General features: G+C 34.5%; 1 protein-coding gene across 1 annotated transcript in view; it reads left to right on the top strand.

Moving 5' to 3' along the window:
• Positions 1-16,278, top strand: part of LOC149778490 (DBH-like monooxygenase protein 1) — a 42,108-nt gene extending 25,830 nt beyond the window's left edge. Inside the window, exons 10-11 of the mRNA XM_089939354.1 lie at positions 12,898-13,137; positions 14,749-16,278. Of these exons, the coding sequence (XP_089795480.1) occupies positions 12,898-13,137; positions 14,749-14,817 (309 nt within the window). The 3' untranslated portion in view covers positions 14,818-16,278. The remainder of the gene's footprint in view (positions 1-12,897; positions 13,138-14,748) is intronic.
• The last annotated feature ends 5,097 nt before the right edge of the window (positions 16,279-21,375 follow it).

The following is a 21,375-nucleotide window of genomic DNA, read 5'->3' as shown; positions in this document are numbered from 1 at the left end:
ATATTGAAAGGTTTTCAATACATTTTGTAGCGGAAAATATAACCAGATCCGCTTTCTCTAAAAAATATGATCAAAGAATCATCTTCCAATATCAATAATGGAGATAAATCGTCAAATTACCTCGAATTATATTTATTAACTCTTTATTTAATATTTGGGTCTGTAGTGTACGAGCACACTACTTACCTGAAGAAGGGGAATAACTCCGTTGAGTATACTCATTTAATTGAGTTACTTCCCTTTGACCGTGTTTACGATCGTAATCTGAAAATTGTTATACCCTCCAACTTTAAATGAAATGGACAGTACATCTATTTCAAATTTGCGATCTATTCATTATGTCAATTAACCATTGATTTCAATGTACATGGGAGTTATTGGCTGTAAACTGTACTTATTTAATTCTGATTTGTCTAGAGCTGGTTAACGGGAAGAATATCAGTTATTTTCCGTTGTCTTACAGGAAGAGTATCAGTTATCTCCCTTATATCAGTGACTGTATTTTGCACAAACAATATTTTTTTATATTAAATTCGTTCGGTTTTCCTGGTTCGCTACGAAGTCTACAGTGTAGCAGTTTGGTCCATTTATGGATACTCGTGTTATAGTGATGTATGTCTTCTGGGATAATAACAACAAGCCAGAACGTTTTTCCGGTACATATATTATCCCGAAAAATAACTAACTTTTTAAATCTGACTTGTGCTTTTTATCTGTACTCAGAACTGAAAAGTCTTACAGGAATAGTATCAATTATCTTCCTTATTTTATGTCAGAGTGACTGTATTTAGCACAAACAATATATTTTATTAATTAAATTCGTTCGGTTTTCCGGGTTACAGTGTGGCATATGTCTTCTGCGATAGCAAGTAGCCAGAACGTTTTTCAGGTACATATATTATCCCAAAAAATAACTAACTTTTTAAATCTGACTTGTACGTTTTATCTGTGTTCAGAACTGAAAAATTAGTTATACTGAGTTCATTTGTTTTATCGAATGATTTAATATTAAGTTTGTAGAGATAGAGATTTCTTCAGTGATGGTTTTAACTATATAATAACTTTTAAAGCGTATACAATCAGATTAGGAACTGTGACGCAAATGGTATCGCAGCTGACTCTCATTCTGGGGGTCTCCAGTTCAAATCTCGTAACGGACATACTGTTGACGGTACCTATGGTAGGGTTTTTCCTATATAAAAGTGGGGGCTGCAGCAGCCCATGTACATCTCACACTACGAAACCGTAGTGTGAGTGCGTTTTAGCAACCCCGGGATTTTCTCCTGGGGGGTGTACATGGCGCATAGACAATCTTCTGAATATTCTAGCATTTCGTTTCGGTTAGAAAAATTCTCCGGAGATATGTCTATGACGCCACCAAAATAAATAGTAGCGTGGATGTATAAGTTCTAAGTCACATGGGTGCCCACAAAAAAAAAAAACATTTAGAAAAAATGTTTGTCTAAAAGAAACGATCATGGGATGCCGAGAAAAGACCATAAGAAAGGTCTCAAATGAAGACATAGTCTCGGGACAAAAGTCTCAACCGACAGAGTCTCGGGACAAAAGTCTCAAACAAAGGATCCCATAGAGACACACAGGCCAGGGCAGGAAAAACCATGAATGATAACCGCTCATCATTGCTACTGTTTATTTTTGTTAAAATTTATTTATTCTGAAATATATATATTTTTTTATTCTGAAATATTACTTTTTATTCAGAATTTTTTTATCTGATCGATTTGAGTACCAACCACCCCATTAGAATTAACAAACTGATTGATTTACATGATTTTAAGCACCAACCACCCCATCAGAATTAACAAACTAATTGATTTACACGATTTTAAGTACCAAACCACCCCATCAATTTCTGATATAAATAAAATATTTCACAATAAAATATTTCAGATTATAATAATTATTTCAGATTATAATTATTACTTCAGATTATAATAATTATTGCAGCACTGATTGATTTTGCATAATTTTAAGTACCGTTTACCCAATCAGAACAAGCAATCTGAATAATTTGCACAATTTTAAGTACCAACCACCCCATCAAAACAACCAATCTGATTGATTTGCACAATTTTAAGTACCAACCACCCCATCAATTTCTGAATAAATAAAATATTTCAGAATAAAATATTTCAGATTATAATAATCATTTCAGAATAAAATATTTCAGATTATAATAATCACAATTTGCACAATTTTAAGTACCAACCACCCCATCAGAACAAGCAAACTGATTGATTTGCACAATTTTATGTATCATTTACCCCATCAAAATCAACAAACTGATTGATTTACATGATTTTGAGTACCAACCACCCCATCAGAATTAACAAACTGATCGATTTTGTACCAAACCACCCCATCAATTTCTGAATAAATAAAATATTTCTGAAAAATCATTAAGATTTCACATACAGATTCACAATCAATTGCTCTCCCCTCAGGTCAATTAAGTATCCAAGGTGGTCAGTTAGTTTAAAATTTATTCGTGTTAACATATTATTATGACACCGCAGATATACAGGATTGGTTGGTACTTGCACGATCAAATCCCCAGGGGGTACTTGTGGTGTGAGCGTGTATAAAATGTATCCTTGTTGAGCCTGATTTGATTTTCCAAGATCTATTTGATAGCTGCCATCGATCACATCACAAACGAGATTAACCGCGATTGTCGATGTTATATTAACGATTCCTGGTGAAACATGTCTGCCGCGGCCGTATGGATCGTTATCATGTTTGAAAACAAGAGGAGGTGGGGCTATTTTTCTCCATGATTCGATAATTTTAGGAAAATTTGTATCAATAATTTTTTTTAGTTCATCTTTTTTAAATGTTGGTACCTTAAATGTAAAATCTTTTTCTTCATATTCCTTTTCTGTTATTCTGTAATAATTGATAAATGGCTTTCTGGGGCGGGGGAAAGGAAGAGCACGAGCAGCAATCTCTTCTCTTGCATGATTAAGTACTTCCCTAATGAAAGTTTCATTAACATAATTATAATCTGATTCCAATTGATTTAGATGTTTTATTGACTCAATGATCTGTTGTTTTATATCATCATTATAATGTTGCGATAACGACAAAAACAAATTTTGTATATAATCGATTGATTGTTTGACATCAGAATTAATAGGGCCGGAATACATTTCATAAACTTCCAAATATCTTATTTCAAGTATAAACTTTATATTCACCGGTTCCATTCCACGGATACAAATTTCGGTATTTAGGAGTTGTCATAAATTTCTTTTCATTTATTGTAAAATCATCCCGACGTGGTTCTGGTGGTCCATAATATTTTGGCAGGATTTCAGGCCAACCTAGTACTCATCTTATCAATGATTGATAAATATCAACGGCGTAATCAGGTGAATGTATTTCAATCGTTGCTGATAAAGTTGGCTCATGAACGTTAATTGATATTTTGCTTCTTTTCCCGTTATTGATTTTATTCTACGCGCAAATTCTTCATTGATCTCTTCAATCTCATAACTGCCAGTTGATATTCCAACCACGTTCCAATCAGGTGTTCCATCATCTTTATTTTTATTAGCAAATACAAGCGAATTATTTGCTGGTGTACCATTAAATGATTTCGATCTGATATTTGGCCAACTGTAATATACTCGTAATTGTGCTAGTGAAATTTCTTTTATCGGAATCGCAGTTGGAAAACTAAAGTTAAATTCAGGATTAATCGTACTTACTGAGATCATCGTGGTCTTGTGCGGAGTTGTGTTTGTCACGATCTCCTGGAGTAGCTCTGGTGATGTCATTATTTAATACATTTGTGCCTTTAATACCAGCACAGTTGTATATTTTAATCATTTCTGTAAACGCAAAATCAGATATAATTCCATCATTAAGACCTGTTGATAACAACGAAGATAACTTTGAGTATGCTACCGTCGCCGTGTGCAACTTTATCATGTAATCGGATAATTTTTTATTCGTGCAAGTACTTATCTTTTTTGCAATGATATTTAGCACATCTGCAATTGATCTTGCAGCTGAAATACAGATTGTTACGGCTACTGGCGCCATCATTGTTATCGTTGATAATAATACGCCGGTGGACACAACAACAGCGGATACTGAATAAACGATTACGTCAACGATAACTAGTCGTCGTCGATATTTCTTTATTTTTACCGTATATTGTTCGACTCGATCTTTTAAGTTCGTTTGCCATTCACGTGCTTGATTGTACCTGTAATGTTGCGATGCTGACGTACTCATTATATTTTATACAGTAACCAATTAAGGTATTTCAGCTACACATTCTAGACACCACCAGAAAGATCCTGCGGTTAATTTCTTATCAGCTGCTTCGAGAATAAATACTTCTTCGTTTCCGCTATTTAATATGATCAACACAACTCCAGAAAACTTGTCAGTGGAATGACACCATGGGTACGTTGCAAAAATCTCGAATTTTTCAGCACTGAACACAGACAGCCTGTACACGCCAGTGACTGTTGCGGTATATTTAATAGTTTTATTTTGCTGTGACCATGTTGCGAATCTAGATGATACTGTGCATACGATATTGGTAATATGCCCGGGAGTTATTCCGGCTGAAATTTTAATCAGACTAAATTTGTTAACGATATCAGGAATTCCACTTACGACATCTTCCAATGTTTTTTTAGTTGCTTCTAGGTTAGTTTTGATATCAGAAAGTTTTATGTGAACGGCGTGCGGAGTGCCGAAGAATTTATCGATGACTTCATCGGTTTTTTTGAAAATTTCTTCGAAATCTTCCAAAAGCGCCTACGTGCACATCATACTCTGTCCGCAACGTGGATAATTTACCATCTACGGTCCTCTGCTTGGCCCGCAACGTGCATATTTTACCGTCAACGGTATTGTAGTTGACGTCGACGTATTTTTTCGTCGCGACATCTTCGTCGGATGTTGGATCTCTTAAAACTACTATCTTGTTTCCGTTCATGCTGAGTTCACCTCTCATTATGTCGCCTGTGTTTCTTACACGATTAGCAACACTTTTTGCAATTTCATCTCTGATGGTTATAAGCGATATACTTGAATCCCTGATTCTACCGCCGTCAGTAAACACAGGAATGTTATCCGTGACCGCACCGAGCACTCGTCGAACTATATCATTCCATTTGATGTTGCTCGTTTTTAGTTTTCCGTATCGGTCCTGAAAAATAACAACCTCATCTGGGTCAACTCCAGCCAGGTTCATAATATCAGCGAGTACTTCGACAAATTAATGTCGGATTTTTTTTTTCTTACTAGTAGAAGAAGATCTTCCGTAAATATCAACCATTATAATTTAAGATTTGTTCAAAACGAAGCGGTTACTTGTATAATCATGCACGACTTTATGAAGTGCCGCGGAGGACTTTGATATAGCGTCAAGTACATTAATTACTTCACTGCCGCATATTGGCGGATCCGTCATTGTTTGTGTTGGTAGCGTTGAATACCAAACCGCTGCGTGAAGTGGCGTGACATACTTGATAAACTCACGAGGTGGAGCTAACCCGTACGAATCGAAATAAACGATTCCACGTGGATCAATTGCGTATGTGGTCCAATGAGTAACAGGTCCTGAATTATGATCGAGATTAATAATACCTGTTTCAGCGCTGTTTGGTCGGTCCGGCAATTGATCTCGCATAAAAACACCTCTGAAGTTTTTTATTTTTAGCTGTTTAACAGCATCAAGTAAATCAAGATTTGATGCTGAAATAATTAACGAAGTGATCCTGGAAGCGTCAGACCTTTTCCCCAACGAGATCCCGGCAATCTTAATCCGGTCCCTCTTTTTTTTAATCCTCGCCCTGTTGCTTTCTTTAGAGCCATTCCAGTAGCGGTTAAAACAGCACCTAATGCGGCTGCTTTTGCTACGGCAGGTGCCGCTGCGGCAATTAATGCTGGAATAGCCGCGAGAAGTGGAAAAATACCGCCTGTTTTAATTGAGTCTTTAACCGCACCCGCAGAGAGATTAAGTTTGACACCTGTCTTTGATTGTTTAGCGTTGTTGAAATGTTTAAGTTTGACGTTCTGATAATGATAATTTATTTTGACCACCCGTGATCTGATCTCGCTTTAGTGATAATTTCATTCCGCAGTTTTTTGCTGAATTTGATTGAAGGTTTTTAATCTGACCAGGAGTCAGACTGACACTAACGTGATGATATGGCATTTTATGATAATACTCGTGTTTTTAAATAACATGATTAAAGATTTTCCACTGGTGCATCAATAACCCTCATTCGACCACTACCACCTTCAAGTAACATCGCTTTGTCACTGAGTATAACCGCGATTGCTCTGTAGATACCACCACCTGGTAGGTCAGTAACACGAGCTCGAATGTGCATATCAACAACAGATTGCTTGCATAAATCAAGATGCTCCAGCGAAAAGTAATAAATCGGATACAGATTTATAAAATCTAACTGTGATATTTGCAGCCCTGTATCCACGTTTTGATCATGTCTCATAAATGACATCAAACGATGATATGCACGCGCTACGTGACTTTGACCAAAATTTAACTATATATCTTCAGCCGGTTCTTGATGTCCATTTATCCGCAAGGAAACTTCATCAACTCCAAGTTTGTCAAATATCATATGTGAATGTTCTTGACTATGCGTCCGATTATTATTTTGCAGCGCAATAAAAATATGTCGTGGCGCAGAAACACCTTGCTGTGATGCTATATTCCATGTAAATAAACCATTAGCATTATTTTGAGCAGCATCTGTGGTTACTGTTAACCATGATAGCAATGATTTACCGCCTTGATCTGTAAAAGAGAGTAATTTTGTTCTTCAGCAATAGATGGAATCATTACTGGCATCCACAATGAAAGCTTCGTTATATTTACTTTACCAGCATCAGCAACACCAACACCTCGACAGATTGCATCATTATCGTCACCTTTTCTTGCGAGCACAACTGTGTGTTTAGCTCCAAAGATGATTTCTAACATTTCTGCAAAATTCAAAGATGTGAGACAGTGGAATTGCACATGAAAAATTTATATTATCTCCTGACAACACTGCTCGACGTGTTGCAAATCCTAAGTTGTAAGTTGCATTAACACTTTTTATAATATCAAAAGCAGCACCTGGTCTATCTTCATGTTCAAAATCACCTGGTTGTGGATTAACTGCAATATCTCGTGATGTTTGTAACTTAATATACTGAACATGATCGGCGTTGTTGGTAATATCCTTGGCAAACATCATTGTTGGACCAGCTGATCTTGTGTAATCATCAGAATATCTCGCTAGACCAATTATTGTTGTAGCAACATTAACATCATTCTGAATTGATTCAATATTTTTTCCATCAATCATGTATGTGGCGCTATTAAACAGTGCCATAATCCCGTTGTTGACAAAACCAACTCGGTTATTGACGCCGTAGTTAGTATCATCCGCCTTTACAAGTTCACCTTCTACTTCAGTAAACGCCTCAGCGGGCAAGAAATATCTACTTGTATCCTGAACCTGTAATTCGAATCTCCCCCGCTGATTTGGTTGTCTTGCGTCATAGGAATAAAATTGATAATCACGTACTGATTCATCTTTGAGGACCGGTGCATCCATGTCAAATGCTGGGTCGGATATCCGCTTGAACATTTTATTATAATTATCAATTTTCCAAATGGTGATCTAAATTATCGCCGAAGACCACTTCCTGACATTAAATTTGCAGTTATATTTCTTTCTGCTTCTTCAGATAATTCCGCTAGTTTTTGATTTGCGGCTTGATTTATTATTTTGCTGACATTTGCGGGCATAACTTCAGTGTTGGCCAGTTTCATTGGTTGCTGCGGTTTTCTTCGCACTAATCGAGCTAGTCTGTCCTTGACTGTCGAAAACGCTTTACTGGCAAGATTACCAATAGCGCCAGGAATTTTATCACGAACAGCCTCAATAGCCTTCATCCCTAATTGTTTTGCAATCGGTATTGCTTTTGGAGCCATCCTTCTAAATAGACCCTGAACAACATCACCAAGTCTATCTCCGTAAATTGTTTTGTAATTTGGCAGTCGTGAGTTTACTACCCTGAGCATGATCGCTCCAAGTTGTGCAGTGTGTATAATCATTTTTTATACTGATTAATTAATTGCTTAGTAGCTGTGATAATCATCAGCAATTTCATCAATAAGAGAATGATAAATACTGCGATCCATAATATCGCCTTGAAATAATCTTCGACAAATATTAGATATTTCATTAACAATTTCTGAAGAATTATTCCCAGCTCGTTTTCCTCCAATCAGTATTTCTAGTCGTTCTACGTCAGAAAGAACACTGTTAGGACAGGCAATAAGACCACTCTCTTGAGTAACCAAAGGAAAACCGCTTCCAGTGGCACCTGGTGCATCATCGCCAGGATCTTCTTTTTTATAATCTTTTTTACTTGATAAGAGAGACAATTTCTTTTTCCGCGCAGTCTCTCTCTCAATCAATTCTTGTTTTTTTTTTGTCTCGCTCTTTCTTTTTCTTGTTCCATTTCTGCCAGCATCCGTTCCCTTTCTCTTTTTAACTCTTCAATTGACTCCCGCTCGATGGAGAAGATTGCTGTTGTTCTATCTGTTGCAGAGGTGGAAGAAATTGATAAGAAGATTCTTGCTGGGGGGATTGCGGTGGAGAAGATTGTTGTTGTTCTGATTGTTTCACTCTCTCTCTATAAAGTCTTTGTACTTTGTCAGAAAGATCTGCACATTCCAAATCATCATGTCTGACTTGCCTTTTGTTTTTATATATGCGATATATCAACTTAATAAGATTATTATGGTTTATTTTTTCATGACCGGGTTTTAAAATACTGGATTTATCAGACATACCAATTACTATTTTTTCAGGTAAATCATCTTCTTCAGCATTTCTAATTTCTCTGATAAATTTTTCATTAAATTTTTCGATTATTTTAATGTTTTCTGTTATTGGTTTAGACGCAAGTTCTTTTTTCACGTTGGCGATTTCAGTACGAACTTTACCAATACCTTCAAGAATTTCTTCATCAGGTAGAGGTTGAGCTGCAGCTTTTTCAGTTGGAAGATCTCGTAAAATCTTTTTTGTTTTCTTGGTTCTTTCTGCTATTTTTTAGTCTGCGAAGCGGTTTGTTTTAATACTTGAAGAATACCCTTCTTCTTATTTTCCTTCTCCTCGTCCTCGTCATCCTCATCATCCTTAAAATCTCCCCATACAGCTTTTTTAGTAATTGTTGTAATGGGTTTAAACAACTGTTCCGTGTCTTCTGTAAATTCAACTTGGGCTTCTTGACGTTCTTGCAATTTTTGTCTAACAGAATCACGAACAGGAAGAAATGTTTTGATTGCTTTTAGTCTCTCTCGAGCTAATCTAGCAGTGTGAGATTGCTTAGCTGGTGGCATTATTAATGCGATAATTTTTAATTGATAGCAGCAGAGGGGGCGGGACCTCTGGTATGTAAACACAACTCTCGGTCAGGTTAGTAGTGACCTTTTTTTTATTTCGGAAGAAGCTTATACTTTAAGCAAATTAGGTTTCAGACAAGTGGTCTGTTCGCCCCCTCTGCTGCTACTTTGAAGCTTACAGCTGCAAACCTTTACATTGCAGTGACTATTATAGAGCAAACCCTTGAGATAATCTATATGAAAGCTGACAATATGACGGGATTCACTTGGAACTGTGCATGCCGTATTCTGGTATATTTTATTCCATGTTCTAAAAATGGCCAAGTCCTCTTTTTAAGCATTAAAAATTGTTGATTCTAAATATTTTAAAATTTATATAGTATCTAATAATTGGCCTTCTCTTTTTTAGGCAGCTCTGATAATCTGTTTTAGCTGCAAAGTAAATGAATGACATTCCGTCTCCGCAGTAAAATTAATGGAAAAAAGACAAAACAAACCCCAAAGCAACAAGTAATTTTAAAAGCAATATTGTATCAAATGTATGCATGTAACCATAAATGACTATCTAGTATGCACTAAAACCATTTTACCATTTAAACTGGTGACACTTGGCACAGTACCATGGGTTGCATCATTTACAATCAGGGCTGTGGAGACCACTCCATTCAGATGAATATTCATTGAGAGTTAGCTTAGGTACTTCATAAAACAAAGTATGCCATATTGACAACTCAAGAACAAAAGTTAATTGTGAATAATATTTTGCCATACAATAGCAATCTGATGATAAGCCAATTATATAAAGTCTTTTTCCCATCGATTTTTAACTAAATCACAGTATAAATTATGTAATCATCATGGGATGTTCTGTAAAATCAGACAACTTGTAAGTTTTATGACATATATTGGATATTGTATATTAGAACTACTTCTAACATTTTGTAGCAGCCATTTATTTTTATTTTTTATTTGACTGGTTTACAATTCAATTCAAAATAATACTTCTGAGAACATCTTCCGCAGCTATAGAACATTAATGAAAATAAACGGATACTGTTCTGAAATTAGTACTGTCACATTTCTACTGAAACAAGTCTTTTAGCATTGCATTAGTACATATAATGGAACGAATAAAGATGATTACAAATTTGTTTATTTATTATTTATTTATTTTTCTATTGTTATTATTATTATTATTATTATTATTATTTATTTATTTATTTATTTATTTTTGTTTCTTTTTTTTTCTTTTTTGAAGCGCAACTAATTACTCAATAATGCTAAATCTTCAGAGACCAAATGAGCCACAATGGCAGATCCATATCTGCTTGGTTATCGTGTCATTGTTTACGTTTGTACTGTTTACCTATGAGGGAACAGATATCATTAATTCGTGTACGGATACCATTAATTCGACTTTGGAAAATAATTATAGTTTCACCAGGTTATATCTAATGAATATCGAAGTGCTAAACGGCCATAAACTTTTCTTTCCCCTTTTGAGGGTGGGTGGGGTAAAGATGACACTGACTGTTTCTTGCTTCTTGTGTGTATGTGTATAACAAATGACAAATTATTAATTTTTCTCATAAATAAAATACAAAAATCATTTTGTAAGAATTAAGGCTGTAAAAACTGCACGGGTCAGCCTTTATGTATGCATTCAGAACAGATTATTTCATCAATGGATGTCATTTTTGAGATTTCGATCCAACATAGGCTTAAATAAAGATTGTTCAGGTTACTCGGCTCCACCTCGATCAATATTCCTTGGAAGAGCATATTTTAAAAGCACTGGGAAATACTTCCGAAACACATTTAAAGTACGTGTACAGTTCTGGACGAGGCCAAGCAAGAAATATGTACCGGTATTGTACCGGACTGAACATCGCGCTATGACGTCACAATGAAAATATTACATGTTAATAAAATTCAAGCTACCATGCAATACTACGTTTAGACCCAATGTTCTCTGTTCACTAAACGGTTAAGGACATAGAAAAAAAATAAAAGTCCATTGCAATCAATAATTTATGATATCAACTAAGGTAAGAAGCATTCAACAACCAGAAATGAATAGACTTTGGTTAAAGTATATTAGTAAGAAAAAAATAAATAGCATTAAAAAAGATTTCATTTTAGATTAGTAAATGCACCTTAATATATGTCATAATCAATGCAAAATCTACCCAGAGACAAAATTGGAAATAGCATCATTTAAATATTTGGCTCTTGCTACAAACAAAACCAACCAGTGGATCATTATATGGGCATTTCAAAATGAGTATTGGGGCTTCGACTGACGCAATAATTTTTACTTTTTTATTGTCAGATTATGTTTGAAGGAGCGGGTGGTATAGCAGTGATAAAAATGTATAAAATGGAAAACACAAACAAAATTGTATGGATACACATAAATTTAACCTAATTTTATATACGAATGCAACATATGTATTGACACATAGCAAGTAATCTAGATTTTATCGATTGAAGAGCTCCATTGATTATAGGTCATTTGGAGTAAAATAGTAGTTGTGTAGACGGAATCACGAATTATATGTGGAAAGAATGCAGATTTTATAAAGGTTTTATGTACTGTAAATCAGCATATACTAGAGTCTTGCCCTCCCCACCCGTTTTTTCTTCTTAATTTAAATATTTGTTGTCATTTTTTAATTTGAATGAAGTTAATGGATTCATCATATTGTACTTCTACCAATAATGACTTGTGACCTGCCGAAAATTTAAAGCACTCGTAGAAAGTGGGAATAGGTCTGTAAACATTATGATTCCTTTTGTTTTCTTTGTTCCCTCGTACTCCGCATTATCTATGTTGCTTTGAACCCATTTTTCATTAATCGGATAATTGTTATTAGATCATTTTACTTGTTCACATAAATGATACACTGCCATTAGAAATAGTTGTATGCGTAACCTTAATCAAAGAAACTGGTTAGCATTGTAAGAGACTAAACAAGGGCACATATACAAAACAAAAAGAGGAACTTGTATGCTGTAAATTTCACGCAACCGCACTACTGTTCAGTGGTATGGAGATTGACTATTTCTTAAATTTGGTTTAGGATCTTTTGAAAAGAAAACAAGAGTTCGTTCACACCATGATAAGTAGTTCATTTCTGGTACAAGGAATGTGAGAAAATGCTGTCTTCTTTATGCCTTGGTGTGTGTAAGGTGATAGTCTCTCTCGAGGCTCAAACGGAGGTGAGGATAAAGTGGTAAATATATGTTTGCCAAACAGTCGGGCTTTTACTTCCGGTTTGACACTCTTCTTGTGTAGATATTTACTGTTCGCCCCAGCACATGTACAAGAGTCAAATATTTTTCTATTTATGGCGGATCATATATATATATATATATATATATATATATATATATATATATATATATATATATATATATATATTCCCCCATGTATTTCAAACTAATGATATGGAAATGTGATCTTTTTTCATATCTAGGGTGGACCATCGACTAGAGACGAAATGTGCTTAAGTTATCTCCTATATTATCCCAAAGTAGAGCTCAAGTATTGTCAAAGCCGTCCAAGCTACGACAGCATCTCTAATGACCAGAATTACATCAGATCTCTGATACACACATACAACTGGTCCTCGCCCGACACTCGAGAGATGTTCAAACGACAGCTTCGTGAGTCTAGCATAATCCACGACTGCCGAGGAGACCACATGGTGCCAACGGTATTTCTTTCTTCCATTTCTCAAAGTTCTTGTGAGCTTTAGCCTACTCAATGCAAAACTGATAATTTGTGGTGAGTTTTCGACCGAATTCATCCACTGTACGATACATGACACACACATGACACTGCAAGAGATTCACACATCTTCAAGAGATTGTATAACACCTTATAATAGTCCAAATGTTGCATACACAGTGTAGTATCGTATTAGTATGAATACTGAAATTCACCTTCAACACCGAAATTTATTGACTACCAAGGAAGAACAAATCGCGCCTGTATAACCATTTGCGGAGATTATAGAATGCATATTCGTAACTCAAAACCGCTACTTTGACAGTGGTAAATGCGTGCATATGTAGCTCTCTTAAACAAGGATTCTTTCGCAGAAAATTTAACAGAAACACATAACGTTATTGTGTTTGACCCAGATTAGATAATAAAAACCCACAATCTAGATAGTATGGTATGTGCTCTGTAGTACACCCTACACTCTATATAGTATGTCACATATACACTGTAGTACAACCTATACCCTAGGTAGTATGTCACATATACACTGTAGTACAACCTATACCCTAGTTAGTATGTCACATATACACTGTAGTACAACCTACAATCTAGGTAGTATATCACATATACACTGTAGTGTAACCTACACCCTAGGTAGTATATCAGATATACACTGTAGTGCATCCTACACGCTAGGTATGTCACATATACACTGTAGTACAACCTACACTCTAGATAGAATGTCACGTATACACTATAACACAAACTACACTCTAGGCAGTATGAGGGCCCCGAGTGGCCGAATGGTCTAAAGCGCTCACCGTTCCGTATCACTGCTTTCTCACCTCTGTCTGCGTGGATTCGTGTCTCAGGCTCGGCTAACGTGAGTACGTGAGAAAGCTTGCCAGTAGCATCTCGTGGGTTGATGATTTCTACAGGGGTTTTCTATGGTTCTTCTACTGGCCGCCATGTATAGACTATCTCATGCTGAAAAATGGCGTCAAACCCTACAAGAACAATAACAACAACAACTTGGTAGAATGTCACATATACACGTAGTACAACCTACACTCTAGGTAGTATGTCACATACACAGTGTAGAACACATTTTAGCAATTTAGCAGCTTTCGATTATCGAATTGGATTATATTTTGAAGTCAATACTTATTAAATAATGGCTCACACGACAAGAGTTCTATTGCATTCATAACGATGTTTGGCCAATAGTTCAGAAATGGTTGGCATATACCTAAATATACCGTAATATATGCAATAAAACTGTGACTAAACGTACTGCTCAATTAAATTAATTGTAACAGACTATTTCCATTGAACAAATTACCGCAATCAACCAGCCTAGTAACTGGCTAGACACGATGTTTCAAGTGAAAAAAGTAAAAAATGAATGATAAACGAATTTTTTAAATTCAATAAAACTATTTTCCGGATGTTGACGTCTTCCTCTAAATAATATATGACTTGAACTGTTGGGTTATAATCGGTCATTAACATTATAAAAGTATAGTCACATTTAACTTCTTTTTCTCAAATTTAAATATACGTTGCTATTTTTCTAAAATATTTTTGTCTGTCATTTCAGGTAATGAAGTATACTTTCCATGAAAATGCAACGAACTTTGTTCCTTTAGAATCATCGATATGCCATTAGGTCATCCGGCGAAAGCACCGTAACTGAGTTTATTATCTTTCTTTGCTCAGTTAACGTTTCCTGAATAATTTGAACTGGGGAAACACATTTAATTTTACTTATTTCGAAGGAAAGCTTTATATATACATATCGATTACTTTCAGGCGGGGGGGGAGGGGGGCGACCGGGGATATATTCCCAGATCCCTCGCTCGTAAAGGGGCCTGGGCCGAACATCTTTTAATTTTATAAAATATGGAAGAATTTCTACATTTCTTTTCTGTCGACGTGATCTAAAATTGTGAATTGATAATATACAACATATGAATAAATTAAGAGATATTTGAAATCTTTTACTTCAGTCAAATGTTTCTCTTACCGAATCAAAGATGTTTTTAAAATGTCCCCATTAATTGAAAACATGCTCGATCAAGCTAAGCCAAGAGTGAAATAGCCTTGAATTGCCTTCCCAATTTTGCTGACTTAAAATTTTGAAAAGAAAAATACTTGTAAAATTATCGACATTCTCAGATAACTCGCTTCTTTGAAATATATACATTGTGTAATAATGTTTAATTCTTCAAAGTATAGGAGAAGCTATCTGAATCCCTGCAGATCATTCTCAAACCACTGCTCGCATGTTATAAAAATGCAAAATTGATTGACCAATATAGACAAATTGATTCCGCTTCATTGTCTAAGCAAATCCTTTGCCATGCATGTTTACTTAATAATCTGAGAAAAAGAAACTGTAATATTGTCAGTTATTTTCCAGTTTAGGCCCTTGACCCTGTATTCTCAAAACTTTTTGAAAATGGAACTCAAGCTTGTGCCCAAAGTCCCATAACTCTGTTAGTCTTTAAAGTTATTTAGAAGAAAATCAGAATCATGTAAATTTAAAGGCCGACGTTCTAAACCGGCCTGTCGCTAGAAAAGAGAAGGTAGCATGAATTGTCGAGGAGATGTAAATTAGTTACCTTACTGGATGATATTAGGTGTAAATAAGAAAACAACCTATTGCTTAATCTCGTCAGTCAATTAGGTCCCAATAAAGATAAAATCTTTGCAATGATAATTAAATTCAGACTGAAGGAAATCGGTATACTCTACTTTTTATCTGCGATTTTTCCTTAGATCTTGTAAAGTTACGTTACTTACTTAGCATTCTAAATTTCAATGTTATGGGGGTTTATTCAAAGTAGCATATACAATTTTAGGACTTTGAGCCTGAGATTGAATTTCTTGATAAATATAGCGTGTTTCCTGCCAAAATGTGTCAGCACCAGACACATTTTCAAACATTATGTTCTAAGTATAGTAACCGTTAAAGCAACTTATTCGCGAAATCATGCGACAAAACGATTCTCCATTATCCAGCAACTATAGAAATGCATCTGCAAATGATGAATGAACTCCGGTAATGATTTATGATTCTGTTCGTGTTAAAATGATATACATTAAAACAGTTTGCACTCTGCAGTGATTCAGATCTGATAATTTTTGTTAAAAATTATATTTCACGTTTCATTTCGCTGTTCGACATTTGAAAGTATAAATTCCCTTCAAATTAATAAATGAACCAAACCATTGACGACACCGTTGAGCCACGAAGTAGAACAGAGTAATGATAAAGTGGAATCTTTTTTTTTTTGATCATCCTCGTGTTAATCCAGTTTTGATGGATATGAAATGTGAGAGCAAATATATGTAAGGAAATACACGAATACATTTCAAGATCGAATATATAATTCATAAATTCATGTCATCATCGAGAGAAATTATGTCAACAAACCCGTGTCGGATCCAAGTTTCTATGGAATTATTCAGTTTAGTTCCTCTAGACTGTTGTTTTGACCACTTAAAGCGAAGTCACGGGAGGATTATTTCTGTACCTAGAAGTAAATCCTACATGTTACCGGTTTCTTGGCAGCAGCTGGATCAATAAGATTATTAAGTTTTGATCTTTACCGCCTGTAAGAGAACCAACAATTTATGAAACAATTATAAATGTTCCCAAATGTCTTTAATGAGAATATTAAACGAGAACAGCGATGAAAAGAACAATGACATAATAGCAAGGAGCTTTATCCGTATGCGAGGTAAGACCCTTTAAAGATGCTCGTTTGTTTAACCCGCTTCCGACTAGAACCAAACAACTGTTTTGCTAAAAGACTTTTTTTCTGCATTCAGTTTGTGTCTTTCCTCTATAAATCAAGTTAACTTTTAGCAAAGATATTAAGCGAACATCTTCTGGCCTGTTGCTTCTGGTCATGGCAAACTTCTTTCTCCATGAATGAGAAAGAATGAAAAGGATACAAAGCAAATTTCCACCTATTCTTATTCGCATGAAATCAAGGTTCGCTGAGAATATAATTAATGTTATATTTCTGAGACACAAAACCATTAGTAGAAATTTCCGAAAGATTGGTATCATAATTAAACTTAATAAAAGCCCAGCGTAAACGAACTAAAATTGATCTTTGGTTATTCTACCTAGTAAGCAAGAAATGTGTAGAGTGAATTGTGACTGCCAGGGAAATGTGAAAAAGGAACGCTGTTAGACACATCATGTGCATGCCTTGATCACATATACTTAATGTTCTGATGAAAGCTGCAAATACACCAAAAGCTATAATAATTCAAATTCGCTACGTTTCTTTGAAAGTTACTTTCCTTTATCTATCCCTAGTGGCATGGATTAAAAACGGTCGGTTGACAAATGGGAAGAGTCAATGAATTTGGTTTGGTCTGCAAATGTCTTTAAAAAAGTTTATATATATATATATATATATATATATATATATATATATATATATATATATATATATATATGTATGTATGTATGTATGTATGTATGTATGTATGTATATGGGGGTGTCTGTGTGTGTGTGTGTGTGTGTGTGTGTGTGTGTATCAGGCTTCAATATTGGTATATAACTATTATCCAAAGATCTTTGTGTTAACTTCATTTTAAACAGTGATATGTAATCGCTGTATACCATTTTCTTTCATTAACTATTTATCTGAGACATATCTATCAATTCAGAGTTATACAGATGAATGAAAGAGACAAATGCCCAGGTGTTTCCGATCTATTGAATTTAAATGGTCTGCTTTGTTGAGAATGTTCTTCGCTAAGAGACCTTTTGTTGTAGTCACTGACTTCAAGCCAATGCGTCTCAAAAAGCACCAGGTACTGAATACCTTAGCCCAGTAAACCTTTTGGAGCAAGCCCAACCACCTGTACATTTTAAATTTTGTACCGTTCAGCAAATATGCAATACTCAGTCAGAAATATCTCTCTCAGTCACCATTAAGTAATGGAAAACATGGTCCATAACGACATGTGGTTTTTTGAAAGATTTTATAACTTGAATAATTTGGTTTGCCTTAAACAGTTGATATGTAAAGACAGGTGATTTCTTAACACAATTCTCTTTTAAAACAGATATGGACCTAGCAGAAGAAAAATAGTTGTGCATAAATTGCAATAATTTGGGGACTAAGATGTAATTATGCATTATAGATTGTATGCATTGATAATCTGATTAAAATTGTTAGTGTAAACGTTTCATTAGGATCGCTACTTCCAAATTCTCACAATTGTTCTTACTTTATAGAACGTAAAGTTACGTATCTGAAAAGATACCAGTTTTGCACAATCAGTCAATTGTAGCAGAAACACCATGTAAAACACACATCGCCTAAGTGTTGTGAAAATTTGTACTTTTCTGCTTGATTACACTTCTCTTGAATAAACGTGCCTGCTACCACCACATTTCTACAAAAATTACTATTTGAAACTTTAAAGCCGGAAAACATGTATAAAATATATTTAGACAGAGTGTAGCTATGATCATATAGATCTTTATGGTTTAAATGTCGTATGTTGACGTCTTTTTATGTGGTTTATATAACACAAGATGAGTATCATATAACAACGCCATTTTCCGTCAACCGAACAGTGAAGAAAACAAACAAGAATTACATGAATGATCTGTTTATTTGTAATGATGAAAATTACGACAACCGACGCAATTAATAAAAATTCATGCCCTATAACAATATTTCATACGCAGTCATACAGGTGCACAACGATATATGCAACTAATCTCTTGCAAAAATGCCTTTTATTGTGGGGTGGAGATCCAATATATGAGTGCATACGTTTATAGGATTCTGCAATAAAATTTACGTTTATAAATTAGAAGTTCAATCTGAGAATATTTACAAATGTGGTACATTGCACAGATACAAATGTAGCACATTGCACAGGTACAATAGTGGTACATTTCACAGGTACAAATGTGGTACATTGCACAGGTACAACAATAGTAAGACCAATTATCACTCTTACTAAGGATCATAAAACACGCGCTTCATTTTTAATGTTGTTGACGTTTGTATTCTTTATAACCAAATAAAAAGAACATACTTTTATATTTATGAACAGTAAGCATATAGTCTAATATCTGCACATTTTGCTATATAATAATTTACAGTCTGTCTAATGTTGACACAATGTGTTGTACAATAAATCCACAGTATAATGTCTGCACAGTTTATTGTACAAAAAGTATGCAATCTAATGCCTGCACATTTTGTTGTACAAAGCGTCTACTGTCTGATGTCTTCACATTTTGTTGTACAATACGTATACAGTCTAATGCATGCATATCTTGTTGTACATTAAGTCTACAGTCTAATTTATACATATTTTGTTGTATAAAAGTCTACAGTCTCCTGTATGCACAGTTTGTTTTACAATTACCTAGTCTAACGTCTGCACAGTTTGTTTTACAATTACTTAGTCTAATGTCTGCACAGTTTGCTGTCTGATAAATATCTATTGTTGAAAAAAGCACTTTAACTCAGCTTAATGTCATTTCAAAACAAATCTCATCGTTGTGATATTTTCTCAAATACTGTGCGACATGAATGTAAAATGATGAAAGGAATAATAAATATTCAAAAATATTAAAACCTTCGGACTATTTTATTACCTCTTTATCAAGCTAAAACATTGTCGTTGAGAAACTAAAAGTGCACTTTGCTATAACAGACAATTTTGTATAGAATAGTAAAAAATATTACTATACTTCTTACAAATAACAATGATTATGTATGTTGTACAGAATACTATAAAATAGTGGCATTATTACACTTCATACCAATAACAATATCAGTGATTGACGCACAGAATTGCTCGTATCCAGTAGGAAAACTAACGTGTCTCTCTTATGCGATTGTGTTTCCCTGTCCTGTTTGATTCATTATGATTTAAAATGTGATGCCATTCTATTGAGATGAAACCATTTGTTCGCCCTTAACAAGCTGTGCTCCACTATGGGCAAGCTATTAAGCATGGATTGCATTGGCTGAACAAATTGTCACGATCATCCCTCTAAACAAGGCTAAGAAATGTATAGTATCAACAGGAATAGATTTGTTGAGAATTTTGTTCATGTGTTGTATTTGTTGACATATTGATTCCAAATGAAGTACGAGGGAAAATGAAAAAAAAAAACTATATAATGCTTCAATTGATACATGAATTTCAAATCAAAGGAATAGAATTTTTAAATATTGTTATAGAAAAGACGTTATAAAAACAGTTATCATTTTAGCGACTTATCTGTGTGCTTGTAGCGCCTCGAATTTGACTGCGGAAGGATATCAGATCTCTCGAGACCTGATGTGACGATGATGATCTGCTTTCAAACGAGACGAGATGTGCAACCAGATCAAGTTCCTATATTTAATATATGTTTATAATATAACCTGAACATATATTTCATAACAAAGTACAAGTTTTATGTTGCTCCTTATTCTACCGTTGTTACCTCCTTGACATCGAGACTTCGGAAAGCATGTATCCGATTTGCAGCTGATACATAGTTTTCAGATCATCCTCAAGAAAAGTTGTCCTTCATCATATATATATATATATATATATATATATATATATATATATATATATATATATATATATATATATATTGCGATGACATATTACGTTTAAAATCATAATGAGGTTTAAGTTTTCTTTCGCATTGCTTAAGGATGCAGAATACTGTAGACGTTTATTTAAAAATAAAACGAAAACAAATGTCCCCTTGATTTTAGGACTCTATGGAAGCGATTGCATTGTAATTTTGGGCGAAAAAAAAAATTCATCCGTAACGAAGTCAATTATTCTAATAATAGATTGCATACAATTGAATATATACATGTACCTGTGACGACTGAATACGTTCAAATATCATCACTTGGTCTATTGCAGCACCTATAGTTAAAATTGTCTCAGTGAATATCTGTGGCAGTATTTTAAAGTATTTTGATATTTTTCTTATCCTTCACGATCCGTGAAGTAAACACAATTCCTGCATGTTAAACGAACCATATTGTTACAATAAAGTATTATTACCGGTCGTATTTGTCCCCTAATACACATGGTTTGGTTAGGAAGAAATATATGACTTTTAATCTACAATGGTCTCTAAATGTTTAGCGTAAGGTATGTTTCATACAATCAAAACCTAATAATAATAATAATAATAATAACAATGATAACGATAAT

The sequence above is a fragment of the Sinohyriopsis cumingii genome, chromosome 17 (assembly GCF_028554795.1).
Source record: "Sinohyriopsis cumingii isolate HCF-2022 chromosome 17, ASM2855479v2, whole genome shotgun sequence".
NCBI lineage: Eukaryota > Metazoa > Mollusca > Bivalvia > Unionida > Unionidae > Sinohyriopsis > Sinohyriopsis cumingii.
Note: the sequence above shows the minus strand (reverse complement) of the source record. Positions and strands in the feature narration are given on the sequence as shown.